At 40.5% G+C, this 27,775-nt stretch overlaps 1 protein-coding gene and 1 long non-coding RNA gene across 4 annotated transcripts in view; one reads left to right on the plus strand and one right to left on the minus strand.

The window, feature by feature from the left end:
• The window catches only part of MIPEP (mitochondrial intermediate peptidase), a 53,839-nt gene that overhangs the window by 2,353 nt on the left and 23,711 nt on the right, over positions 1-27,775 (plus strand). For all 3 annotated transcript variants that reach the window (XR_014563588.1, XM_083736646.1, XM_083736647.1), the window contains exons 2-14: positions 57-230; positions 862-950; positions 2,113-2,199; positions 3,532-3,595; positions 3,932-4,114; positions 5,064-5,220; positions 6,418-6,466; positions 6,988-7,048; positions 8,509-8,561; positions 13,322-13,475; positions 15,008-15,085; positions 15,608-15,812; positions 17,950-18,059. Coding sequence is in view for 2 of the 3 variants with exons in the window: in XM_083736646.1 (XP_083592772.1) it covers positions 57-230; positions 862-950; positions 2,113-2,199; positions 3,532-3,595; positions 3,932-4,114; positions 5,064-5,220; positions 6,418-6,466; positions 6,988-7,048; positions 8,509-8,561; positions 13,322-13,475; positions 15,008-15,085; positions 15,608-15,812; positions 17,950-18,059 (1,464 nt within the window). In the remaining variant the exon portion in view is untranslated. The remainder of the gene's footprint in view (positions 1-56; positions 231-861; positions 951-2,112; positions 2,200-3,531; positions 3,596-3,931; positions 4,115-5,063; positions 5,221-6,417; positions 6,467-6,987; positions 7,049-8,508; positions 8,562-13,321; positions 13,476-15,007; positions 15,086-15,607; positions 15,813-17,949; positions 18,060-27,775) is intronic.
• LOC310844015 lies at positions 24,833-27,773 on the minus strand. The gene is made up of 2 exons (XR_014563883.1): positions 25,749-27,773; positions 24,833-25,084 (listed from the first exon to the last, which is right to left on the minus strand). It is a non-coding gene; the product is annotated as an uncharacterized lncRNA (long non-coding RNA).

Raw genomic sequence — 27,775 nt, forward strand, 5'->3', positions numbered from 1 at the left:
CAGGAAAAGTTGTAGTGTATTTATTATTTATATGGGACCCGTTCTTTGTGTTTTAGGGTCTGTTTGGTGTACCAGAGTTGAGTTGTCCAGAAGGATTTCAAGAAGCTCAAGAAAAATCACTGCAAGAAACAGAACGGCTAGTACAAAAAGCATGTACTTCACCGCCTGGGAAGGAGATAGTCATGATCTTTGATCAGCTCTCAGATGCTTTGTGTAGAGTAGCAGATCTGGTAAGATACTTTTGAAACTTTGAAATTGCCATTTGTTAATTATCACATTTCTAGATTCCAGTTTCGTAAATTTTGTCAAATGCAATGGGAACTATATCAATGTTATAATTAACAATGAAACTAAATGAGATTTCCTGCTAAAACAGACAAGCCTGTTGCTCTAACTCCTTGATTTCTTCTTTAAAATGTAGTGCCCAATATAGTGAGCATTGGGCTTGTTAATACATTGCTTTTAGGCAGTAATTTATTTACTGGGGATTATGCCGTTGTGTTAGATTGTGCATGTATTTGTTTTGCATGTTTTGGTAACCCACTGCTAATTATGGCATCCCATTACGTATACAGACAGTAGAATAGACATGTGGCTGATCCTCAAGCAGGGTGGTACAAAGACTTTCCTCCTCTCATGTTCATCTGTGTATGAAAATAATTTAAATGTGCTTTTTCCTGAGGCTGTGTGAGGAAAATGCCATGTTTAATAGTATCAATAGATTGTACTGCTATGAAACACAAGATGCTCCTATAAAAAAGATTCACATGGCAATTTAAGTTTGAATTTTTAACTTTTCTTTAAATATCAAAATAAACTTTTCCCTATCACTATTATGGTTTTTTCCCCCTACTGCTTTAGGCTGACTTTGTGAAAATTGCCCATCCAGATTTTGCTTTCAGAGAGGCTGCTGAGGAAGCCTGCAGAAGCATTGGCACTATGGTAGAAAAGTATGTTTTATTCATTATGTTACAGTTTATCTGTTTATTGAATGCTGCTATGAACAGTAGACAGCAAGGTGTTTTGTTTTCCTATGTGTTCTAAAGTTTTTATGGAAACAAGGAGAATCTCTCTTCCAATTAAGAAATCAGGTAAAAATATTTTTTAGTTTATAGTAATTACAGCCCTGATACTCTAATTCTAAATACATGTTTCCTAACCACTAGGGCTGTTTCCAGATTGACAGCTAATAGCATTACTAATTATAATTGAGATATTGTGCTTTTACAATGTGTTATATTTTTCTATGTTCTCTCCATACCAGTGGAAGGACATCATCCTATTGGTGGGGAAAGCAATGGTCCATATTACATGAGTGGTCATTTAAGAAAAATGAAATCCAAGAGTTCCATTTTTTTTTTTAAAAAACCCAATTATTTAATTAGCTCCAAAATGCTTATTGATTTAAGCATGATTGCTTTTCATGAAATTAAAAAAAGAAAAGAAGTGGTACTGAGGAGTTGTTTTGAATGAGAAGTGCAGGCCTAACATCTGGATGGCTCAGTTGCTTAGAGTGTGGTGCTGATAATGCTAAGGTTGCAGGTTTGATCCCCATATGGGAGAGCTGCATTGCAGCGGGTTGGACTAGATGATTCTCAGGGTCCCTTCCAGCTCTACATGCCACAATTCTAAGATGGGAAGTGTTTATTGGGAGGAGCCACTTATTATAATGTCTCTTGCTAAAATAGCCTTGCATGGATTATAATGTCTCTTGCTAAAATAGCCTTGCATGGTGCAGGGGAAAGGCTGCCTCCCCAAAAATGACTGTTGGAGAGCAAAACCTTTACACCCAGCAAGGCCCCTGTTGCACGGGTTGGGGTTGGGGTCTTTTGCTGCCTGTTAGTTCTTTTTATGGCTGCAGCAATCTTAATACGCTACTTACTTTCATTGTTGTGTTGTGAATAAGTACCTGTTGACTGATCTGTTGCTCTCATCTACACTTCACTGCTTATGGTGATGTTAACATTCTGTGGTGTCTGAAAACAACCTGACAGTTTAAAAGACACGACAGAAAAATTCTGCAGAAATAGTAAACCTAAAAATGTTTTTGTTACTGTACTGTGAAATAATTGTATTAGTAGCAACTGATCCTTTAATCTTCTGTATTTCTAGATTAAATACAGATGTAGATTTGTGCCAAAGTCTAAGAAAGTTGTTGGCTGATAAAGGTGTAATGGCGTCCCTTGATCCAGAAACAAGGTACGCATTTTTAATTTTGTTTCAGTAGATATTTCTTCATGATACTCAGAATGTTGGCTATTTAATGTTCAACATACCTTATTACATATAGGAAGTTCAAAACACTGAGAAATTATTTTCATAGTATACCATATTCGTGAGTCTAATTCCAGTCTTTAACTATGGAAAACATTTTGTTAGTGGTCTAGGTAACCTATGGTTACAAGTGCCATTTCATGCTTTGAAATATAGATCCAGTATATCCAGACTTGTCCTTTGATAGACTTACCATGCTTCCATCTACATTCCTCAATCCAGAATCTACTCGCTACTCTGAAACTGAAGGGACTTTTGTAAAATTCTGTGCTTTCCTCTGGAAATTTTAAAACTCCATGGTTTGGTCAGGGTTGGTAACCCTAACACCCCAATTATCATGGTCATCTTAAATTACTTTTGACTTTTTTTGTCTAAGGCCTCAGAGCTATATCAGACTTAGGGTCAGTGTGCCACAAAAAAGTTTGCAAGCAAAACATGATAATATTGATTGTTAGAAGGAATTAAACAATGCAAATATTTGTCTTCCCTGTGAACATGAAGGTTGTCTGTATCTAGTTTATTTAATCAATGTAGCAATACCCTACGACACTTAGTTCCATGAGACTGCAATCCTAACCCTGCTTACCTGGGAGTAAGCACCATTGAATTCAACAGGACTTACTTCTGAGAGCACATGGTTAGGATTGTTTTGTACATATGCCATATGGAAAGCTATTTTCATTTTTTAAAAAAAGATGTTCCATTGCTGTGAGCTTGGATCCATGTTATTATTTGTTTTCATCAGCACCAGGCAATTAGTGAGTAAATTGCATAGTTCATGATTCTGCTGACTTGACTGTGAAGTCAGCTGGTTTGTCATTGTTATTGATTTTCAATATTTCCTGTATGCCACACTCAGTTTGTGGAATATCCTTCCCTAAGGCATGGCTGGGACTGATACTGTCCATTTTTCAGTGCCAGCTGAAAATCTTCCTCTGCCTCCAGGTCATTTGGATATTTCAGGGCAATTTGCCTGTACAGAAATAGTGATGGAGAATTTTTTTAAAAATTGAATTTGTATTGCTTTTGAATCGTTTTTACCTATTTTAATAATTGTAACACGCTCTGGGGTCCTGTGGTGAAAAGTGGGATAGAAATTATATTAAATAATGAATAAATTATATTGATAGTTCCCTACATTGACAAATTAGAACTTGGTCTGCAACATAATAATCTGCAAAATGTAATATATATCTGTAAAAGGGATGAGTCTATAACAGTACATGTCCTGGAGTTAATGTGATTTTATTATTTCAGGCGAGTAGCAGAACTTTTCATGTTTGATTTTGAGATCAGTGGTATTCATTTGGATGAAGAAAAGGTAAGTTATTTCCATTATAAGAAAGGCTATTGGCTGAGCCTTCTAGAAACTAAGCCCTTATCCCAAGCATAATATGCTGATTAACCACCATAATCAAGATTTACGGAATACAACGATCCTTAACCTTAATGTCATGGTATTAATTTCTACAGCTAAGATACTATGGTCTTAGTTTTTAAAACATCTTAATTTCATAAGGAATATGTGTGCATGGGAATATTCCCACAGATTGCTGAACCAATGCAGTGCAGGAATCTCAACTAAAGCTTTTAAAGATGTGAACAGAAACTATATTTTAAAGAAATATTTATTACTCTGTTTATTTCTCATTTGCAGCGAAGGAGAGCAGTAAATCTCAATGTCAAAATATTGGATTTGTGTAATGAATTTCTCATAGGATCTCATCTTCCAAACAAGGTTGACAAGCACATTTTACCAGAACACATTCGGCATCATTTTGCAGTTGAAGGCAATTATGCCCAAATCAGTGGTCTCAGTGCTGATAGTCCTGATGATCTGGTATGTATACATGAAGTATGTTACAGCACCATATACAGTACGATCACATCTTACAAGCGTTTAACTCATTTTAGTTCAACCCTATGTGGTTGAAGGCCATTTGGTTGAAATCCACAAGTTAAATGCAAGCAAGGCCCTCTTGGAACATCGGTTCTAGGATGCTGTCATGAGATCTCTTGGAGTCATCCTTGTTCCTATGAGGTCTTGTGCCAGCATCCCTAGCCTTCTGGAGCCAATGTGCTGAATGAGCCTTGCCAAGCAAACAAGGCAGGGAGCTGAAAAGTTCTTTTCACACTGGGAAAACCCAACAATCCAAGTTGAGGACCATCAGTACAATTCCATAGTATGTGCTATGAAAAGAAGACTTCTTTTTGTCTGTCTGGGATCTTCCAACTTTCAGCTAGGTTCTTTAAGTACATGAGATGGAAGAAAACCTTCAACTATATCCATTTGTCTGCATGGAGGTCTTTTAACTATATACCCCACACCTAAGCCATAGGTGCGATGACTAAATTTGCAAATGCTATCTTTTTTAATGCTCCATCTAATGACCGGGGAAAGGGATTCAGAAATGGACCAGTTAGGGAAGAAGTGAATATTCCTGTCTCTTCCCTTCATTTGCAACAGGCTGATACTGTATACAGTGGTACCTCAGGTTACAGACGCTTCAGGTTACAGACTCCGCTAACCCAGAAATAGTACCTCGGGTTAAGAACTTTGCTTCAGGATGAGAACAGAAATTGTGTTCTGGCGGTGCAGCGGCAGCGGGAGGCCCCATTAGCTAAAGTGGTGCTTCAGGTTAAGAACAGTTTCAGGTTAAGAACGGACCTCTGGAACGAATTAAGTACTTAACCCGAGGTACCACTGTAATATAAATGTCTTTTCATCAAATTCTGCGTTTTGCTATTGTAGTTGTCCATATATTGCTTTTCTTTTGAATTAACCTTAGGTACGTGAAGTTGCCTACAAGGTTTTCCTGTACCCAAATGCTCAGCAATTACACTGTTTAGAGGAACTTCTTACCAGCAGAAACCTTCTGGCCCAGTTGGTAGGATATGATACATTTGCTCATCGGGCTCTTCAGGGGACAATGGCCAAAACTCCAGGTAATGCTAATTGTGAATTATGCCAGGATAAATGCAGGCTGTGCAAATTGTTACAAGAGATTAGTAGTACATGGGAGGAGAGAAAAGTGGGAGGGGAGCATTTTCCTTCGTGTTCAATTTCCCCTTCCCCTGGCAACAGTTTCTTTCATATTGATTCGAATGGGAGGGAAATAACACTAGCTCTGTTTCAGGAAAGTGGGATGCCTTTGGAGCCTGTGGATCTACAGCCTTTCCTGACATGCCCCTGACAGCACCCTGCAAGGCCCATATTTGCCCTCTCCCAACACCTGAGGGACACTATGTGGACCTTTTCACAGCCTCATGGGGGAGGCATACGGGGTTGGATCTCCCTCTCTAAAGGTGGACCTTTGTTTCTCTCCATCCTCTGAAAGGGGGCGTCAGAGAATCCTATGGTCCGGGCACACTCTCTCCCAAGGAACATGAAATTGCAGTCAAACACTAATTTATGCAGTGTCAGAATGTTTTAAATATATTACATCCTCATACGAAATACACTACATAGAATGATGTCTCAGTGAAATTGTTGTGTTAAAGAAATGTTGCTGCTTGTTATTTTAGTTATGTTGACTGTCCATGAGTATTTATTATTTGCTGCTTATGGAGAACTTCCTTATTCAATATATTCACATTGTTTCAAAGTTCCAGTGAGCTTTGCATGGGGAACCTGTGGCTCTTCAGATGTTGTGAGACTACAATTCTTGCCATCTCTGACCATCCCAGGCCATCCTTGCTGTGACTAATGGGAGTTGGAGTCAAACAATACCTGTTGGTCCACAGGTTCCTTAGCCATAGTAAAGTTGAATACTCAAAACTTCTGCATTACAACTGAATTGTTATCAGACAGCTTTAAATTAGGAAACCAGAAACCTTGCACTAGTCAGCTCTGCTGATTCAGCTGTGACCTGCTGTAGTTCTTGTACGGCTGAAAATGAACCTACACTAATGTATCCAGAGTCAGAAATTTCAGGTTTAATTTTGCTTAATGGCTTCTTTAGTAAATAAAACAGATAACCACTACATTCTGCCTTTTTAATAAAAAACTATGACTTAATTCACTTCTGAATTATGAATCGTTTAGAAGATTACTTTAGATGAAAGTTTACAGCTGTATATAAATTATTTCTTAAGTGTTCTTTCTGCCTACTGTACCAATATTTCTTCCATTCTGTTTTTTAGAGAAAGTAATGCAATTTCTTGAGAAGCTTTCAGATAAGTTATTCAGTCGGTGAGTTTATTTTTTAATAAGATTTAAAAGGAGAACAAATTTGCCTTGCTGCAAGGTAAAAATATTGTAATATTACTAGCAGAATCAATAAAAAATACACTTAGATTTCATAATTAATCCCCCCATTTTATTTCTGCAAGATTATTGTAAAGGATTATATCTAATCAACTACAGATTAAGGTCATACTGTAATTGTAAAAATATTCTGAACAGTGGATGTCTCACTGCCAGCCAAAAGGCCCTTTCATGGTAAACGTACCAATGTTCTGTTTTCCAGTTATGTAAAGAGGGAAACCAGCCAAATATTTTCTTTATATTGGAAAGTATTATCCCTTACTGAAAAACCTATTCTAAAAAAGCAGAGAAGAATCACAACTCTTTGTGGCACATTTTGTTCGTTTGCTTGTGTGAAAGATACATTTATTTGCAAAATGGAGAAATGATTGTCTAGTAATTGTATAATACTACAAAGTCTTTTGAAAAGCACTTTAACAAAATATTATTGTGAAATTGTTTTTCAGTACTGTAAAGGATTTTGAAATGATGAAAGGCATGAAAATGAAACTAAATCCTATAAAATCAGTAAGTTATATTTTGCATTTACTTTTTCTCAACTTGAATGAGCTGAATGCTAGTTTGAGAAAATACTTTCTATAATTTCAGAGTTATGTTGATGTAATCTAAGCTTTCTCTTTCTCTTGGCTTTGTATTATAACGGTGTTGGGTTTCAAGGCTCTTTTCTCTAAGGGAAACTAACCACTTAAAAGAAGATATTGGTTTAAACACAGTGATTTATGTGGTAGCCAAAACTTAAGATGGAAAATGTAATGTCTTCTCTTGAGTATGTCAAACATTTTGTTCAATTAGTTTTTGCAAGCTTGAAAAGGCAGAGGCCAGATTTGAAAAACTACATGTGTCTAGCCTGTGTGTTGGCAAGCTCCAGTATTTTTGTTCAGAAACCACGGTCTTTCCAATAACTGGGTTGCTGCATGATTATTCTAATAGTTCTGCCTCACAATGTATAATTTGGGACCTCAAATGCTCCTCAATGAAATTTGGTTGGAAAAATACAAGTGGACATCTTGAAGCCTTTTAAGTCTTAGATCACATTATTTGATTATATTTAAATCTTCTAGCTGCCTGTCCTGAATGCTCAAGGCAAGTTCACTTAGCGCCACTTTTCACTTGCTGCTTTGTACTTCGATGCGGTCATATCATCTGTAAATGATGTAGATATGTTAAATCTGTGCTTTCCTTTGTAAAATACACAGAAGTGGTAGGTAAATTCTTTCCTGATCATCATTTCTTTGTATTTCTCCCCGCTCCAAGAAAACTGGAGATACTTAATTGAACATGCCCCTTTTAGAGCGGATGCATGTGGAAGGAGATGTTTGGCTTAAGTTACTGTACAAAAGAGATGATGGTTTAAAAAAAGCATCTTGAATTTTGCCTTTGATGTCATTGATAGCCCTTGCCATCACTGAAACACAGGTATCATGTGCTCCCAGTTATCAGTTTGGTGTTTGGTCACATATTTTTCATTTGTTACAGGGGTGGCTATAAGATGTAGGGCCTTTTCAGCAGTAGCACCCAGTTAAGGAACTTTGTATCCTCACCTGCTAACATCCTTCTTCATCTTTTGATAGCAGGTGGAAACCATAATTTTTCAAAGGGCGTTTGGCTTGCTAAAATATTAGGATGTTAGCAGCGTGCTTAGGTGGATTATTTGCTTAATTCTTGCTTTGGACTTTATTTTTGTTTGTTTTCTAGTTGTGTTATTGTTGATACACTTTTATGTAAAACCTTAACACTGGCAATGAAGTGATATATATGTTCGAGAAACAACATGGCCAGAACTTGTCAACTATGCACCGTGCATAAGCCGAATAGTCAGGTTGTGTACAGGGCAGGTAAGATCGCACCTAAAGCTCTGTGAAAACAGTCATTACAGAAATGCTGCTGTGGAAAGAAAGCTGTTGGATCTGACTTGTTTCATTTGATTTGTGTTATGCGTTTGAAAACGTGAATGCTTTAATTTTCAGAAATTGATGCCTTGGGATCATCCCTACCACAGTGGAGTCCTGCGCGCTGAGAGGTCAGTGTTATGGCCTTCTGCTGCAACTGGTGTATCTAGCACTTTATTTGCATTCTAATACTTAGATTTTAGTTGTTAAAAGTTCTGCTATAGTTATCATACATACTCCTGTAGCAAATCACTGTTTCTTTACCTTTTTGTATTGTTTTGAAATGTGTGTTTTTGTTTGCACTTGCATTGGAGCCAGCCACAACTTTTCAATGTATATATTTTCCATATAAGAGCTGAGATAACTACCAGGTTGTAGTTTTCTTTTCTGTGCAGGAGGGTATGGCTAAGAATCTATTTGTATTGGTCACCTTTCTCCAAAACATGTGTGTGTTCTGGGCGGGGGGGGGGGGAGCATTTAAACCCCTCTGCTACCTGTTGGATTTTTTAATTGATATAACTGAATCCTCCCAAAGTAAAATGTGCCAGTGTCTTCCCAGATAATATTCATTATAAATACTGAACATACATTTTTAAAAAATCACACTGAAGCCAGCAAAACACATATGTACCATGTACATGTCAATAATTATTCCTAGTTAATTCATTTCCTCAGTTGATCTCTAAAGAGAGGCATTGTGATACCTTAAGCTGTTGTAATAAAATAATATTGTGGTTAGTTTATCATCTTACAGCATAACAGACACATTACAGTCCGTGAACATACAGTGGTACCTCGGGTTACATATGCTTCAGGTTACAGACTCTGCTAACCCAGAAATAATACCTCAGGTTAATAACTTGCCCTGGGCAAGTCTACCAGCCCACCTCCGACCATCGTCAGCTCCCCTAAAACTAAGGTGGAAGGCATCTTGATTCCTTGGAGTCAGTTTTCAGGGGTGCAGGGGGCACAGATGAATTGGGGGGGGGACAGGTGTATCCCGCAGCCTGAGGCCCTTCCACATGTACATCAGGATTTTGCGTCCAGGCCTATTAATAGTAACTTTTCTGTTTGTAAACACCAGGGGGAGCTCCTGCATCAATTTGCCACCTTTTTTGCATAGCTTTGTCAAGTTTTCTTTGGGAAAGATGAGCTGCCTCTTAGCTTTGCCGTCAGAGAACAGCAATAGTTTTCATTTTATGATTAGATATATGTCATTTAAAATGATGTTTTGTCTCTGATGTGGCATTTGTGCTGACTATATGTTTTTGTAGTCATATCATTTATACAGACATGACGAATACGTCACTGCATGTTTGGAACGCTGGATATCAAATTCTGAAATATGTCAAGGGCCGTCATTTGTACAGAAAACCCCCACAAACCCCTATAACTGAAATCATGATAAAAAACAAAACATCACATCCAGCCTTGCCCACTAAAACAATACTAATACATTACGAAATGGAAATGTATTGCTACATATATTTGTAATTTGACTCAGTGCTTTTAACCCAAAATTGCCAACCAGATTTTTCCTTTGTCGTCTTCCAGCTTTCATTGCTCTGGATCATACTGGCAGTCAACCATATGGAATTTGGTTCATTTCTTTTTATTAGACAGGACTGCAACTAGGAAGCTGGCAAGATCAAATATAAACCAGTGAATCTGAGTTGTCAGTAGGAAGACTCAATATGGCCTCTTCTCTCCAATCCCTTTTGTTTCCCAATCACTTGAGGGCTTACAAAACACATTTTATTTATGTATGCATTTTTTAATGCGTTCAAGATATATAAGCATGGAGAACATTATTCTGCATATCATATATAAAAAGGGACTGGTAATTATACACTCAATTCAGTGTTCAAAAACCTGATAATGCCTATCACTTACCTAGTATCTTCCCAGTATCATATTTCCTCATCCAAATTAATTCAAGGTTAGTACATATTAAAATCCTAATCAAGTACAATACAGTGGTATTCTTGAGGGGGAGTATGTCTTGTTTAGCTCAAGGGTGAGGATTGCTTGCTTGCTTGATTGAATGATTGAATGATTTTTGGCCCAAGGACTACATTTCATCTTGGTCAAACCTCATAGGGGGGTGCATGCCAGTCGTGGGCAGAACTACCACCACATACACACATATCCACATGCACACATCCGCACACACACACAAACTGAAAGTTTTAAATCCATGTTTGTCTCTTTCTTCAAATAACTGTTCAGGACTGCAATCTGAAGTACGCATCACCTAGGAGAGCCAGCATGTGAGGCAGATAATAGTGTTGGTCTTGGATTGGGAAGACTTGATTCAAAACACCCCTTGGCCATAGAACTCCTTGGGTGGTCTTAAGCCAATCACTGTTTCTTACTCTGCGTTATGCCACAGGGTTGTTGGGAACATAAAATGGGTAATCCCATGTACACTGCCCTGAGCAACTTGGAGAAAGCATAGACATGCAGAATATGAGAAATAAATGATTACACCTATTTAGGACTAAGCTGTAGGTCTGTAAGTATTGTTGTCTGGCATGCAGTTAATGCTAGAAATGATTTAAATGAGTCATTTCTTTGGCTAATGTATTCCAGTGTTTTGGTTGTTAAAACAAAATCTCAAAATGCTCAACAATCAAACAAACAAAAAACCAAGACTTTGTTTTATATGGGGTAATTATATTATATTTCCCCCTTTTATTGGCATATGTTATGGTTATGGAATGCTGCAAGAAATTATTTCCCCATGTGATAGCTACAGTTCTGAATGTTCAGTGATTAATGATATTGAGTAAACATAATCCTTCCTTTAATTACTAGGTCTATCAAAAAGATTTTGAATAAAGTTGATGACAGCCATAATACACAAGTCTTAACTTCTTTCCAAATGTACAACTTAAATGAATGCCGTTTTATACTCCTTCATTTTATTTGGACTGAATGAAGCCATCTAGGCTTAGAAATAATTGTTTACAATGGCACACTACATCTATTGCTCTTTAGCAGTACTTTCTTTTCAATTTGAATCGTGCTGTTCATGAAGAATAATGAACACCTTATTGTACCATTTAACTTCATGTTTAAAGCAGCTGGCTTGGTGTCTTGCCTTTCAAAATACTAGTAAATCAAATGCTGTATGATTAAGGCCATTGGATTTCTTCCCATAACTCATCCTTTTAATCTAAAACAGGATTTCACATCAAATAAAGAACCCAGTGCCCTCTGTCATTTTATCAACTTTGTTAGTACATTTGTTTTGCTTTCTCAATCCTACATTTACCTTCTTGTGAAATGTGTTATTGGGGGGGGGGAACCTCTTATTACAATGGTAATCCTGATGTAACATGTCAACCTTTGCCTCTAGAAACCAAGGAGTTGGAAGGAACCTGGTGTATGAAATATGTTTATATTTATGAGCAAGAAAAACTGTCAGCAAACTTTGTATACTTTAGCTGTATCCTGTGTACAATTCAGGTTGCATCACAATCAGTTGTTGCTTAATTTAAAAAAACACACGCTTGAGATAATTCATTGAATGGTGGGGCAGGGTGGGGCAGTCTCCTTACTTTCATTTGTTTGTTTGCTGCACTTCATAACACTTGATTACTGTGCCTTTTTTGAGTACTAGCAGCATAGAAATTTGGGGGGGGGGCTACTGTTACAGATATTCATTGGCTCAATTTGTGGGTTATGGTGAGCCATAGTTAATGGTTTACTTTGAACTCACCTGTCTGGACTGTTTTGCTCCTCTCTGCTAGCATAAGAGTGCAAGAAGAGCCCTGTTGGATCTGACCAAAGGCCCATCTAGTAGAGCATTCTGTTCTCATGATGGCCAGCCAGATGGCTCTGGGAAGCCCCCAAGTAAAATCTGAGTGCAACAGCACTCTCTCCACTTGCGAACCTTCGCAAGTGGTACACAGAAGCATATAGTGGTACCTCAGGTTAAGTACTTAATTAGTTCTGGAGGTCCGTTCTTAACCTGAAGCACCACTTTAGGTAATGGGGCCTCCCGCTGCTGCTGCCCCGCCGCTGCACGATTTCTGCTCTCATCCTGAAGCAAAGTTCTTAACCCGAAGTAATATTTCTGGGTTAGTGGAATCTGTAACCTGAAACGTATGTAACCCAAGGTACCACTGTACTACCTTCAAAAGTGGAAGTGGAACATAGCCACAGTGCATTTCTGTAGAGGGAACTTGCTCAAAATCCTTCAACATTTGGCTGCATTTTTCCGAAAGTTCCCCAGCCCCTTTTTATTTTAGGCAACCGGAACTGTACACAGTATTCCATTGTGTGGTCATGTTATAGATGTGTATAACCACACTATGATATTGGCTGGCTTTTTTAAAAAGTCATTTTCCTAATGTAAAATACTGTAGCTAGGATCAAATATTGTAGCTGAACACCAAAACACAGGAACTGTTTGCCTTTATCTAGCAAAAATAAAACTGTGGTGCTACATGTGCAATCCACCTGATCTATTTATTGAAAATATTTATAGGCCACCTTCTAGGGTGAAGAACAAACATTGGCTACAGCTTGCGGTTAGTAAGGAGAGAGCTTAGCCATGTCTCCTGGTTTGGATAACCTGCTAAGCCAAACTTTGGCATAGCTTAGGGCTACTCAGCAGTAAAAGGGACTGGGATGAGCAAAGCAGCTGCAAGCTCATTTCTGGAATCTACATGTTTGTGTTGACATGCTAAGTCAAGGTTTGCCTTAACATGCCACGTGAATGAGACCATGTTTCTGCCTAAGTGTTGAACCAAGTAGATGCCCTATTTCTAGCAAGTGTGATGTTTTAATTCATTTAATTGTGGATTGTGTGATATAAACTGTTTAAATTGGGACAACGTTGTAGCTATTCATAATTCATTTCCTTTCATTTTGTATGTTTTAGGTATAATATTGAACCCAGCCTGTATTGCCCCTTTTTCTCTCTTGGAGCATGTATGGAAGGCCTGAACATCTTGTTCAACAAACTCTTAGGGATCTCTCTTTATGCTGAACAGACCGTGAAGGGAGAGGTGTGGTGTGAGGATGTTCGCAAACTGGTAAGAATTCAAAGTCCTGAATTTCAGACCCCTTGTGTACAAAAACAATAAAGATAATAAGTAAATCCAGTTCACTGTTGAGCAAAGCACAAGATGCTTAGAAAGGAAGTTTTCTGAATTACACCGAAAAACACCTCGTAGGGCAATTCATAGCTATTTGTTTTTAATTCCTGCGTTGTCTTTGTTAACGTTGACAATCATTTTGTATAGCACCTATAAATGCAAAAATGCTTTATTTTGTTTGTACCCAAGTTGGCGCTTAAGTATATCTCTCTTGTTTCGATTTTAAAGGAGAAATATGTCAGGCTTCTAGGCCAAAGGGAGGGAACAGACAGCAAAATGAAGAGGTGGATTCTGTTGGCACTATCTAGAACTTGCCTAGATCAAGGAAGGGCAGCATTTCTGGGAATTTTGGGTCAGATAGCGGTAAACGATTGGACATTTGGTAATATCTGATTTCCTGGGCCAGGAGGATTCTGGGCTGTTGGGTGTGAGTTTTCGAGCTTGAACTGCCTGCAGTTCCCTTCTCCTTGGTGCCCAGTGATGACTGAGATAAATATTTGCCCAAGGCCACCGAGGAAGGGCTCAGTTCTGGTGCGACATCTCCCTCCTTGCACTTTACAAATATGTTTAAGGAAGCAGCTTGAAAATGGCTACAGGCAAAAATTTCGTAAAGTTGAAAGAGCCAAGACCTAAGAGTGAGCTGCACAAACTTCAAAGTAAATGTGTTTGATGGCACATTGAGACTAACTTTTAATAAGCTTTTTATTGCAAAATGGCATGAGCTTTCATGGGCAACAACCAACCTCAGATTCTGAGTTGGAACAAACTTTAAAGAAGATCATGGGAAAACAAATTTGCAAAACAAATTAAATATTTACAACTTAAATTTATTTCTTAATGCTTGAACTTGTATCCTGCTTTTCTTTTCTCTACGGTATTTCCAAAATCTAAAACATGCATGTAGGAAAATGTGACATTGAAATCAGTACTGTGACTAAGAAAAGATTTTAAAGCAGTTTTATCAGGTCCAGGGCATGCTGGCTTTCTCACATCTTTTTATTTCCTTTTCTTAATGCTTGCAAGTGGGTCATCTTTCTCACTTATACTTCAAAGTCCAAGTAACAGCAGGAGCTGTCATTCATCAAACATCTGTAAAGTGGATAAACTATTCCTGTCTCATCTTTCATAACTGCTTCCTATTAGTTCTCTGCTCATATTGCTTAATTGTGATATATGTAGTGTGAAACAGATTTAAAACTCAAACATTGCTTTAAAAGGTATTGGTTATTTTTGTATTGCTTCATGAGTCATCCATTTGGATAAGCAGTAGAACTTGTATATTAAAACCTTTAGTAATCTTGTGAATGGGACTTGAATCACCTAGTAGTAGTTTGAATTCTACAACAAAGAGAGAAAAAATGTAAAAGCATATAAAATGGTCAGATTTGGAATGTTCCCCACATAAAGCCTACAGTAGCACATCATCAGTTATTGGGTCTTTCACTTAGTACTTTCTTGTTTTATTTTAGGCAGTTGTCCATGAACAAGAAGGATTATTGGGATATATCTATTGTGATTTTTTTCAAAGACCAGACAAGCCTTATCAGGTAACAATTCCCTAACATTACAAACGCTATGAGCCTTTTTTCTTCTTCTCAAAATACGATCCTGCAGCCCCCTGTGCCCCTCCAAACATATCTCTGGTCAGGAGATCTTTGTAAGGGGTGTAGAAAAGGGAACTAGGGGGCTGCTAGTGGAGGGGGGGATCATGGAAAATCTTCAAAGTGTTGAGATGGTATTTCAGCTTCAAAAGCAGAATTATGCCCTGAAAGCGTGCACCCTATTTGATCCTGGTATCTCCGTGTTCAACTGAATTGCCACATTTAAAATAAACCGATAAACAAACTTATAAGCAGAATGCCAAACAATCAAGTTAAACCAAAGGGCTTCACTTTGCTTAGCCACTCTATCTGTTCCGGTATGGTGCAACAGCTTGATTTCAGATGATTCTATAATTGTAAGCAGATTCTGAGACTGCTTGAAACCGTGCTGATGTCTTAAATTATATTAGTATGGTGAAGTATTGATGAAAAAGAGTGTTTTTTTCTGATCTAAATATATATTTATAGGATTGCCACTTTACGATACGTGGAGGCAGGCTAAAAGAAAATGGAGAATACCAGCTTCCTGTTGTTGTCCTTATGCTAAGTTTGCCCCATTCCACTAGTAGTTCACCAACATTGCTTACTCCTGGGATGATGGAGAATCTCTTCCATGAAATGGGACATGCCATGCATTCTATGCTGGGAAGGACTCGATACCAACATGTCACTGGTAAGCTTACTTGTTAAAGTTCAAACAAGTACTTCATTTTTTACATGCAACCCTTTCATAGTTTGCACATGGTGTATCTGGTTGTACTGCAAGTAGAGGTTTTAGTCTTATCTTTAAGGCAGCTGAGAGCAATTTTCTTACTGGCCTTTAAAAACTACTCCAAATTATCTTCTGTATATTGCATATAAGCCTTTTCCCAACTGCCCATCATACCTTGTGTGAATAAGGAGCAGAAATGAGGGTGGTACTATGCAGGAACAGACTTAATTCTTGATAGGTGGAGTAGTGAGCAGAGGCAGGGAGCAGATTTAGTCTCCATTCCAGTAGCATCCATGTCAATGGTGATTTTGCTAGCATAAAAATACTTCTGAATTTAATTTAATAGATCTTTAAATATTTCAGATCAGTGGTGAGCTAGGAATTTTGGTATGTTGCAGAAGCTCCCTCCCCCAACTCTGTTGTGCTTAACCCTTTGTGATTTCTCAGTTTCACTGTTACTCCCTTCTTCCTCCTATCCTCCTTTAAATGATGTAGTTAAACTAGTTCTCATCCAGTGCAATGGGGGGGGGGGGACATAAGAAGAGCCTGCTGGATCCTGTCAATGGCCCATCTAGTCCAGCATCCTGTTCTCACAGTGGCCAACCAGGTGTTTGTCGGAAGCCTGCAAGCAGCATAAGTGCAGAATAGCACTCTGCCCACCTGCGATTCCCAGCAGCTGGTATTCAGAGGCATACTACCTCTGACAGTGGAAGTAGAACTTAGCCATCATGGCTAGTCGCCACTAAAAGCCTTGTCATCCATTAATTTGTCCAATCATCTTTTAAAGCCATCCAGGTTGGTGGCCACCACCACCTCCTGTAGGAGCAAATTCTATAGCTCAACTACAAGCTTCATGAAGAAGCGATGGGAGTGAGAAATATACATCGCATCCCCCGCCCAACCTGGCACTATTCAGTAGATGTTCATGACACTCATGTTCCGCACAGCCTCCCAGACCACAATGGATCTGCTAACTAAGGCTAAAGAAACAAAAGTTCATCGCAACATGTTGTGGTTTGAGCGCTGCAAAAATGCAAGACCCCCCATCTAGTAACACTGGAGGAAAGAAGTCCAGGCTGCGTACAAAGTGGTGGGGAACCTCCAGCCCGCAGGCCTAATTAGGCTTGCCAGGTTTTGGAGGCTGGCTTGCCAAGTGGCTTTGGGCAAATCACACCCACCTTTCTTGTAGGCGCCAGTTGCAAGAAAAACCTTCTTTTGAACCTCGGCTTGAATTCATGCCAAGGATGCAAAGGTTCTTCTTTTCAGCTGTGGTCTGAACATGCTGCAACTTCAAAGGAAGGTCCTTTTCATCCCCAGATTGAATTTTCCATTGCAGCTTGAGTTTTGAATCACCTTATGTTATATGATGTCACCTTACGTTACATGACTGGATCAACCAGCTGGATCTAGTTCCCTACCCCTGCTGTACAAGGAATAGTAATATACAAATATTTGTAGCTCCAGAAAGTGACAATCTATAAAAGCTTGAAGCCCACTGATCACAAAGGAGAATAGACTAGATGTGAGGACTTAATTTTTTAATTGTAAATTGTTATTTCACCGTCAGGTGTCTTGAGTTAACACCCCCCCCCCCCAAAAAAGCTGCTCTTCACTGACTGATACCTTGAACAATAAAGGAAAGCAAATATGGACAATAATTGAGCTAGCTCATCAGACAGATGGGATGATAATATTTGTAAATGGGATTAAATTTTTAAGCACAGTTTGATATTTTTATTGTAATTAGGTATAAAGTAACGACAATTAAGGATTTAGTGTTTAAAGTGGGGCCAGATTGGCTGTAGCCTGGTTTAAGTTTATAAAGGGTGTGAGCCATAGCTTTATAGGGTGCCTCACCCAGCTGTTCAAATATTGTATTTACTTTGTGATTTGCAGTAAAATATGTAGGATTATAATTTAGCTTTTCTGCCAGTATGTACAATAACATTACAGAAATGAAATATTTACTTAATGAATGATTTACCACAGTTCATCAAAAGTGCAGATGGAAAGCTAAGAGGAACTTTGGAGAAGACAGAAGAATTTATGTAAACTTTATGGCTACCTGCATGTTAATGCTTCTGCTTCTTTTCTATAGGGACAAGATGTTCTACAGACTTTGCTGAAGTTCCCTCTATCTTGATGGAGTATTTTGCAAATGATTATCGAGTGGTGAACCAATTTGCAAGGCACTATAAAACGGGTCAGGTAGGATAACTAAAAACCAGGCTGATTGTAAATAACATAAGTGTTTTGGGTTGTTGGTTTTTTTGGGGGGGCGGGCGGGCGGGAAACATAATAGATTCAGATGTATGAAACTAGGTGGAGAAATATTTTGTCATGAGACTCATACTTCATGCTCCCCTTTTTGTATCTTCCCATAAGTAACTGAATGATAGAAACAAAATGGTTGAGACTGCCATTTTCCTTTTCCTTTTAAAAAACTTAATTTTTGAGCCTTTGGAAATAATAAGTCCTAAGTGCTGTGGGGCGTCCTCAGGCTTTTGGGCAGCCTTCCCCAACCTGGTGCCCTTCAGGCGTTTTGAACAGCAATTTCCATTGGTACTGGATAGGGCTAATGGGAGCTGTGGTCTGGAACATGTGGAGGGCAGCAGGCTGGAGAAAGCCTACTCCAGTGCATCTTCGTCCTCACGTGGTCCATTGCCTCCCTGACCTGGAAGGATTATAAAGGTTTCCAGAAATCTACCTGAACACGTTTCAACTATAGCTGCTGTTTTCAAGGTCTAATTCCTGGCTTTGCCTCCCCTCCCCTTTGTGGGGCCCAGTGCAGACAGGGATGCTAAGGAAAAGGGAGTGTCTGGACTGGAGTCAGACGCAGGTCAGCACAAAAGAAGCAGGGCTCCATTGTCAGTGAAGTTAACTCTTTATTCAAGGAAATGGCATACAACCCCAGGGACACTTCTTAGTAGCTCTTGCTCTATGGAGCAGTCTTAGTTTTCCACACTTTCTAAGACTCCTCCTCTCTCAGATGTTTCCCAAGCAGTCTCAAACTGCACCTGCATGCCTCTGTTCTGCTCTCCTCATTATTCTACATGTTCTTGGGGACCAGCAGGGAGGGGAGCCTGGTGCGGCAGGAGAGGGAGACTCCCTGGATTCTTCAGCAGCCTGTTGACTCCCCTTCTCTGCTTCGACCTCGGAGTCTGAACTGCTCCCTGTCACAGGCTCTTTCTGCTCACTAAACCCTGTTGCCCCTTCAGCATCCAGCCCCTGCTCCCCATCTTCTCCCTCTGACCTTTTCTCAGCGTCCCACCACCAATCTCCTAGTTCTAAGCCTTCCTCCTCTGGGGTTTCTCTTGAGGGTCCCCCAGCTAGTGCCTCTCACCACATCTTTTCATCTAGCCAGTCCCTGACTGAGTTAGATAAAATTGCTATAAATTGTTGTGGTGATTCAGAGGTTTAATTTGATATTAAGCTGGGTTTGAGTTTGTTGTTGTCTCTGGTAACTCCTCTGTTACATCATGGATGTTGGCTCATATTATGACTGTATGATCCGTGTTGTTTTATTGGTACTCTTGCAGCAGGTTTGTCATGGCCTTTGGCTAGAACAATAAAATTGTATTGAAGTCCTAAGTGTGCTACACGATTCTTCAAAGAACTAAGAGCTTACAAATCTGTCAAACAGCAGTGGGAATTCAGGATAGTCAGTGTTTAACAAGGAGCTGCCATCACTTAGAAGAATCAGTAACACGCAATTTCTTGGTGATAGAAAATTGCGGTTGGGATGGTTGCTCCCAGTGCATTTCAATGAATTTATTTGTTTAATTTTATTTTGCAGAGTTGAAAATATCATGGGCACCTCAACATTTAATACTGACTTTTAAAAGATGCTTTTGTTTCTTTTTAGTCATCTCTGTTGTCTAGCCTTGTGGAACTGATTTATAGAATGATGTGTGCTTAAGGGAGAAATACATTTAAGAAAGATACTTACAATGCAATCCTAAGAACGCTTTCTTGGAAGTAAGTCCCACTAATCCAGTGGGATTTACTTTCTGGTAAGTGTGCCTCAGATTGCAGCCTTAAGGGTATAATATACTACTTCTATTTTCCAGATACTTTACAAACCTTGTCTCCTTTTAGCTCACAAATTTGGAGCCAGGCACTGTGTGCCCCATTCCTTAAATATTCCTGGCCTGTTTTGTGATGGAGGCCGTTTGGCATAGAATCATTGTGTACCAGGAAGTAATTGAGTCAGCTTTAATTCATCCTTGCAGACAGGATAAAATGTAATGTGGGATTAGGACTTGAGCCTAAACGACTGTTTTGCTGTCATGTTTCTGAATGTGTGGGGACGTGGGTGGCACTGTGGGTTAAACCACAGAGCCTAGGACTTGCCGATCAGAAGGTCGGCGGTTCGAATCCCCGCGAGGGGGTGAGCTCCTGTTGCTTGGTCCCTGCTCCTGCCAACCTAGCAGTTTGAAAGCATGTCAAAGTGCAAGTAGATAAATAGGCAAATGGTGTTTCTGTGCGCTGCTCTGGTTCGCCAGAAGCGGCTTAGTCATGCTGGCCACATGACCCGAAAGCTGTGCGCCGGCTCCCTTGGCCAATAAAGCGAGATGAGCGCCACAACCCCAGAGTCAGTCATGACTGGACCTAATGGTCAGGGGTCCCTTTACCTTTACCTTCTGAATGTGCATTTCTTTCACCTTTCTGAATAGTTTAAAAATTATTTTTGACTCAGCTGTCTATTTTTCTTTTTTAAAGGGTGATTGGTTTTAAAGGGTTTGATAACAAATGCTTTATTTCCTGTAATTTTGAATACAAATATGAGCAATCAGTTTGAGAGCAGACCTGTTGTTTGCTATGTTAATAACTGGTTTTGAACTTTTTTGTCTGGAGGAACCTTCTTTTCGTGTGCTTAGAAGTGGGACCAGATTCTACTCACTTTCCTCGCCATATTTGATTCTCTCAGAGAACTGTTGCTTTGACTTGGCACTTTCAATTATATCAGCTTTAGTAAAACGTAAGCAAATTTTTTTTTGTTATAGAACAAAAAACTGAGGCTAGGTTTTAACCAGAAACGTCTGGTGCCTTTTGAACATTCACTGATTTAGTGGAATCTAGACAGCATCTTAAAAAGCAGAGACATCACCTTGCCAACAAAGGTCCGTATAGTTAAAGCTATGGTTTTCCCAGTAGTGATGTATGGAAGTGAGAGCTGGACCATAAAGAAGGCTGATCACCGAAGAATTGATGCTATTGAATTCTGGTGCTGGAGGAGACTCTTGAGAGTCCCATGGACTGCAAGAAGATCAAACCTCTCCATTCTGACGGAAATCAGCCCTGAGTGCTCACTGGAAGGACAAATCCTGAAGCTGAGGCTCCAATACTTTGGCCACCTCATGAGAAGAGAAGACTCCCTGGAAAAGACCCTGATGTTGGGAAAGATGGAGGGTACAAGGAGAAGGGGATGACAGAGGATGAGATGGTTGGACAGTGTTCTCGAAGCTACAAACATGAGTCTGACCAAACTGCGGGAGGCAGTGGAAGACAGAAGTGCCTGGCGTGCTCTGGTCCACAGGGTCATGAAGAGTCGGACACGACTAAATGACTAAACAACAACAACTAATATCATTAAAATATGTTTTCTCAGTTACTTTCTTTGTCAGAAAGGAAGAGAAAATGAAGAGGGAATGGGATGGATAGGCAGGTGGGTGGGTGGGTGAGTGGGTATAAGCCAGAGAGAAAGAGATTGACTGATTGATTATGTTAGGTGCTGATGACCTAAAAATCATCATGACCTCACATCTCCATCCAGCTCTGTTTGTTTGTTTGTTTGTTTGTTTGTTTGTTTGTTTGTCTGTTTGTTTCTCACTCTCACTCTCACTCCCTCTCTCTCTCTCTCTCTCTCTCTCTCTCTCTCACACACACACACAATATTCCTAACTGAGTCTCAGGAAAAGACATAGAAATAGCCACTCATCTTCCTCTCCTCTCTTTATCCCCTCTGCACTCTTTGTAGTCTCTATCAAATAGCCTTCTCCTGCCCACCAGCGACTGGCACAGTGTTTTGAAGTCCCATGACTTCTGTGGCCATGTCCCCCCTTCATTGGCCGTTCCCATTCCTCCCCTTCCCTTTAATTTTCCAGCCAATTCTCAAGAGACTGTGGCTATAAAGTAAGGTTAGTCTCCACTGGGATGTTTGGGAAGAGATAGCGCCTTTAGGTTTTTTTTGTTGTTTTGAAAAAGAACTTTTGTACTTCTGCTTATCTCAAGGTTCCCCTGAGCATGCTGATAACTCCCTTTGTTCTTCAGTAGCCCTGTTTTGGCTACAGTCATGTTGGCATTTGCCATCGGAGCTGTCGGTTAGAAATAGTGATATGTTGTCACAGGTTGACATTTTTAAAGAATTATAAAAGGTTGCTGAGGCAGGAGTACCCTTTGCAGAAACCATGTGGATTAATTCTCAGCATGGGTTTAATAATGCTTGCTTTAATATTCCATTTACCTGAGGCAGAAGAATGGCTACCCTGGGCTAGCCTTTGTGGTGCACTGGACTGCAGCTCCCATTGGCCTCAGCCAGCATGGTCAGTGGTCAGGGATAATGGGAGTTGTAATTCAGCAACACCAGGAGTGCACCACATTGACTACCTCTGGGCTAGCAGGCCATAGGTTCCAGATACTATCTTTTAAAAAAAATAAAATAGTGTCCAGTTGGTTGCCCTCCAATCATTTGGCAAGATGGCTAATTTTAATAAGTAACATTTTGTAAAAAACAAACAGAAGTTCAGCAAGTTCACATTTCAATGATTTAAGGACAGTTAGGTGAAAGTTATCTGGCCCCAGGGACATATTACCGTATTTTTCGCTCTATAACACGCACCTGACCATAACACGCACATAGTTTTTAGAGGAGGAAAACAAGAAAAAAATATTCTAAACGAAACAGTGGATGTATGATTTTTGTGGTTCATGCTGTGGCCACAGACGTGATCTGACGGTGAGTTTGGGGTAGCCCAATGCAAAAATCCTGAGGATCCATGTGGATCCATGCTTTGTAACCACGTTTTTGCGCCATTGCAACCCCGTGAAACAGTGGGTGCGTGTGTGTTTTTTGGTGCAGGCTGTAGCCATGGATATGCTATGTGATCTGATGGTGAACTTGGGGTGACCCAGTGCAAAAATCCTGAGGATCCATGTGGATCCATGCTTTGTAACCACGTTTTAAGTGGGGAGGGAAGGAAAAGCATTCAAGGGACAAGGAGCACGCGTGGTGTGTGTGGAGGATGCTGCTAATAATGCAGAAGAGGGGTTTAAGGGGAGAAGGAACACGCGTGGGGTGTGTAGAGAAGGATGCTGCTAATAATGCAGGAGAGGGGTTTAAGGGGAGAAGGAACACGCGTGGGGTGTGTAGAGAAGGATGCGGCTAATAATGCAAGCGAGGGGTTTAAGGGGAGAAGGAACACGCATGGGGTGTGTAGAGGATGCTGCTGCTAATAATGCAGGAGAGGGGTTTAAGGGGAGAAGGAACACGCGTGGGGTGTGTGGAAAAGGAGCTTTTTGGTGAGCTGAGGGGGGGAGCGGGGAGGGAAAGAGCACCGTTGCTTTAAAGGAGCCAACCGGACAGCAGCCACTTACAGCAGTGTAAGCAGCTCCTTTCCTCTCCCACTTTGCTCCTTCTCTCCCTCTTTGCTGCTTTACGCAGCTAATGGCGAATCCCCTGCAACCCAAGTCCTGCTCAGCGGATCAACTGAGATGCTGGGAGAATCGTAATTTCCCCCTCTCCCTCATCCCGTGCCCTCCTGCCCCCAGCAGCCTTTTAAAAAACTTTTTTACTGGTTTTCACTGCGCTCGTGGCTCAGAGCCCTCCTGTGCCCTGCTGTTCCTCTGCAGCCTCATTGCTCCATTTAGAGAGCGCACGGACCTTTGCTAGCTGAGGCTGCAGCAGCTGTTGCTGGCTACGCAGTGCTTTTTCCGGCTCACTATGGCTCCCCTCTGTCCCTCCTCGCGTGTAAGCGGCTGCTGCCCGCTTTGCTGCCATGGCTCTCCTTCCCTCCCTCCTCCTCGGCTCCTCCCCCTCCTCCTGGCTGTAAAGCAATCAAAGCTAGAGCCGTGCAAAGCCCTGCAAGTGGCTCCCGCTTTGCTTGACTGACGGCAGCCATGGCTCCGGTCGAGTGCATTCGCTCCGTAACACGCACAGGCATTTCCCCTTACTTTCTAGGAGCAAAAAAGTGCATGGTTTGGAGCGAAAATTACGGTAATTTGTAATTTGCCAGCTATGAATTTGACTCTTACCTTTGTATATTCTGGTCATGCCGAAAGCAGAGGTTTCCACACACACACAAACACACACACATATCTCCATCCATGCAAGGAAAAGTTTGAAGACACATTCCAGGCAGGCAGGAATAGTCTACAAGAGTGTAGAGCAAGCCTAGTGAGGGCTGAGGCCTAAGAAAGAGGTATGCCTCAAGTAGAGTCTTGAGGGCCGGATGAAGAAGCCTAGAGAGCCATATTTGAGCCTGGGCCTGGGACTCCCCACCCCTGCTGCAGAGGGGAAATATGTGTAGTGCTGCCTTGTTCTGTTACCTGCAGTGGTGCTTTAACTGCGCCAGGAGGGATGCTTTCACCCCTCTACTATCCCAGAGAGGTGCATGGTTAGTGGTGTTTCTCATTCCCTGACAACAAAGGGCTTCCTGCTCTATGCTTCACTGAGCTGCAAACCTGGGTTTCCATTTCAGCGAGGATTTGTGGGATTGTGGTTTACCAAAATACCAATTAGCAGGGTTCTGCTATTTTGTTCTGTTTAAAACAGGATACCACTTGACAGCTCTGAGGCTCAGTTTCTGTTTGATGTGATTTGAAACAGCCAAAGTATAAAACTGCAGAAAAAGTAAAGTTATACCAGAAGAGCCAATTTGGCTGTAACTGTGTTAAAAATTAGAGCCCTATAAAATAAAACCATTCCCTCCTGCCAAGTTTTTAAATGTTTATATTTTGTACCGTAGACTTCTTTAAAAAAAAAAAAAACACACACCAACATCTATGAGTATATTGAATGCGTAAATGGGGACCCTTTCTCAAGTGTTTAGTGGCTGTGATGGGTCATGACTGGGAAGAAGGAAGTTTTGTTCAGGAATGGGGAACCTGTATCCTTATAGAGGTCACAGTACTACAACTCCCAGCATCCTTGTCCAGTAGCCATGATGCCTGGGACTGATGCACGTTGTAGTCCACTAACATCTGGGTGGGCTCTGTGATAGGAATTTTATGGTCTTAGATGTTCATAACTGCACATACATAGATCAGCACAGGAAGACCAACCTGGAACCATTTTGATTCCTAAACTGGCCAAATGTTTTCTCTGCAAGGTCAAAATGGAAAAGCCTCCCCATTGTCTCTTCCTTCACAAATCCTGTCTTAAGGGTATGTCTGTGCTTGAATAAGGGTGTGAGCCTTATCATTACAAAAGACTGGCCAGGCTCCTCAGGCAATCCAATCAAGTAACCTGCCAGACAGGAAATAAACAAGGACAAGAGAAAAACAATATTGAAATTTCTGTTTTAAGACCACCTTTTCTGTGATGTATCTGAGAGGTGGTCTTAGGTTACACCCCTCCTGTGATGTATGTATGATGTTTCTGGGGGGTGGTCTTGATCTACAGGATGGGAATTTCAAAAGTCTTTACAAGCACAGCATTTTTTGTGGGTCCTCCTCCTTTCCTGCATTTGAGGGGAGCACCCTGTTGCAACAGATCAATAAAGATCAAGCTTACTAGCTGCATTGCTTCTCAATATTCTCTGGTTGGCCTCTGTTATTTTCTCCTACCAATAGGGAACCTATGTAAGGACTCTATATGGGCTCTTGGATACCCCATAAGGGAAAAAGGCGTATTTTTATTTACAACAGGTCACAGGTTCATCATCTCTGGTTTAGAACATAAGAAGAGCCTTGCCGAGTCAGACTATAGACCCAACAAGCTAACACTGGGTTTCTAGCAGTGGCCAGCAGATTTATTCATTTAATTAAATGGTTCCTTTTGTAAGCTTTTCTTAGTGTGGCACACAAAGGGTGGGATTCAGCATTGCACTGTTGGGAACATTCAGTCTCTGCAAGCATTTCCGTTTGCTGGATGGAACACTCTGCCCTTGGCTCCCCTCATGTTCTGGGGGTTCTCCCACCCCCCGTGAGCCAATTTCAGGGGGAGAGGGGGAAACCTTGTTGTGCAAGTGGAAGTCCTTGCTCAGGACTTCCGCTGATGGGGCTTCTTAGATGAATCCCACCTACAGTTTTTCCCCAGTAGAGGGAAGTAGATGAAATTGCCTGGGAGGCAGGCAATGGCAGCAGTCCACACACACCCTCAGCTTAGGCCTCCAGAGGTGGCTGCTTCGCTCAGCCTAAAGGTGGGATTTCTGGACTATCGCTTGCCCCTCTCACTATCATATTAAATTTTCCTGCCTTCCAGAATAGGCAGAACCACTCATGCGCAGCTTCTGCTCATCTTGTGTTATGCAGATGTGGTCTAGGGGGAATCCTAGGATGAGCTGATGCAGTGTTCTTTGAGCCTCTTATCTCCCCCCTCCCCACCTTTAAGCATTAGATGCCACCTGGGATACAGCTTTGGAGCTCAGAGGAGTAAAGGATTAACTGGCAAAGTAGCAATTACCAGCTTCAGAGAGTTAAGTTATATTTTCAGTTTAACATTTCTTTCATTATTAAGAAAAGGAAAGCCTTGGGTCCACCTGTCTTGCTTTTATCTGCAATGGTGCTGATTAGGCCTGTGTGTGGTCTAACATTTATGTCTCTGTTATATGTTTATGTTTGTATTCTTTACAGGGGTTTTTTGGGGTGGGAGGGAGTGGGGAAAGAGATCTGCTTTTTTCTCGTTTAGAAATCATTCTAATCAAGGGGTCCATGTCTTGGGGCTAAGTCCCAGAATAGCAGTTGTACTACAGTGTGGAATAGTTGTCTGCTGTTTAAATGGTGCAATTTAAATTACAGCTTTGCACACTGGATATTCTTAAGTTTTCAAAACTATACTGCTATTTTCTGGATGGGAAAATTATAGATCTTGTGTGGTTAACTACTATGGGAAGCATTTCAGTTTAGGAGCATTTCTTGCCCATTTTCTCTTCCATCTAATTTGCTGATAATGTTTTTATTGGTTCTCAATAACTTTGATGCAGCTGCTTTTGTTCTACTTACATGAGTAGTTTTTCTAGATGTCATAATTAGTACAGAACCTGAACATGTTGCTATTTTGTAATAGCAACAATTCTTTGATAGAACAATTCTTAAACACTTCAACTGTAAAGCTTCAGGCATGACTGAAGAGCTGTTTGTAAATGTCAGACATCTGTATTCCATTTTTGAAGCTAAAGAGGCTCTTTAACAATTTGAAGGCTTTGGTCACACTGACATTCAGGCCACAAGTATAAATTAGTAAGAAGCATTCCGTGTTCAGTCTTCGCACTTCACTCTATATTGTATAGAAAAACTTAATCTGTTCCTTCATGTTGTTAGGGCCAGGTAAACACATATCAGGATGATCCCAGGAGATAGGCTATATTATAGAGGTGAGGGGGAAACTGGACAAAAAGATATACAGTGTTGTTAGTAGCATATACTTCAAACTTCTAATTTATTTCATTCTCGCTCCATTTTTTTAATGTGAGAAGCTATATCAAATGAAGCATCTTTCTTCTTACCTTTCTCCTCATAGCTAACAATAGATACTTTCTCCTATCATAAAACGGAGTGTTTGTTTGCCTGGAATAGTTTACCTGTCTGTGTCTCTTGACGTGGTATGGATTTGAAACAAGAAGAGAGCTAGAGTTTCTCTGGCTGGCATGCAATACATCCACATGATGGGTTGTGTCTTATGGTTTGCCCAAATAAGGAACATGTGATGTGATTGATTTCCTGTAGCTTCTCTTTCAGTTCTGCCCCTGCCTGCCTTTGCCCAA

Source organism: Podarcis gaigeae, assembly GCF_964106915.1.
Source record: "Podarcis gaigeae genome assembly, chromosome: 4".
Lineage (NCBI taxonomy): Eukaryota > Metazoa > Chordata > Lepidosauria > Squamata > Lacertidae > Podarcis > Podarcis gaigeae.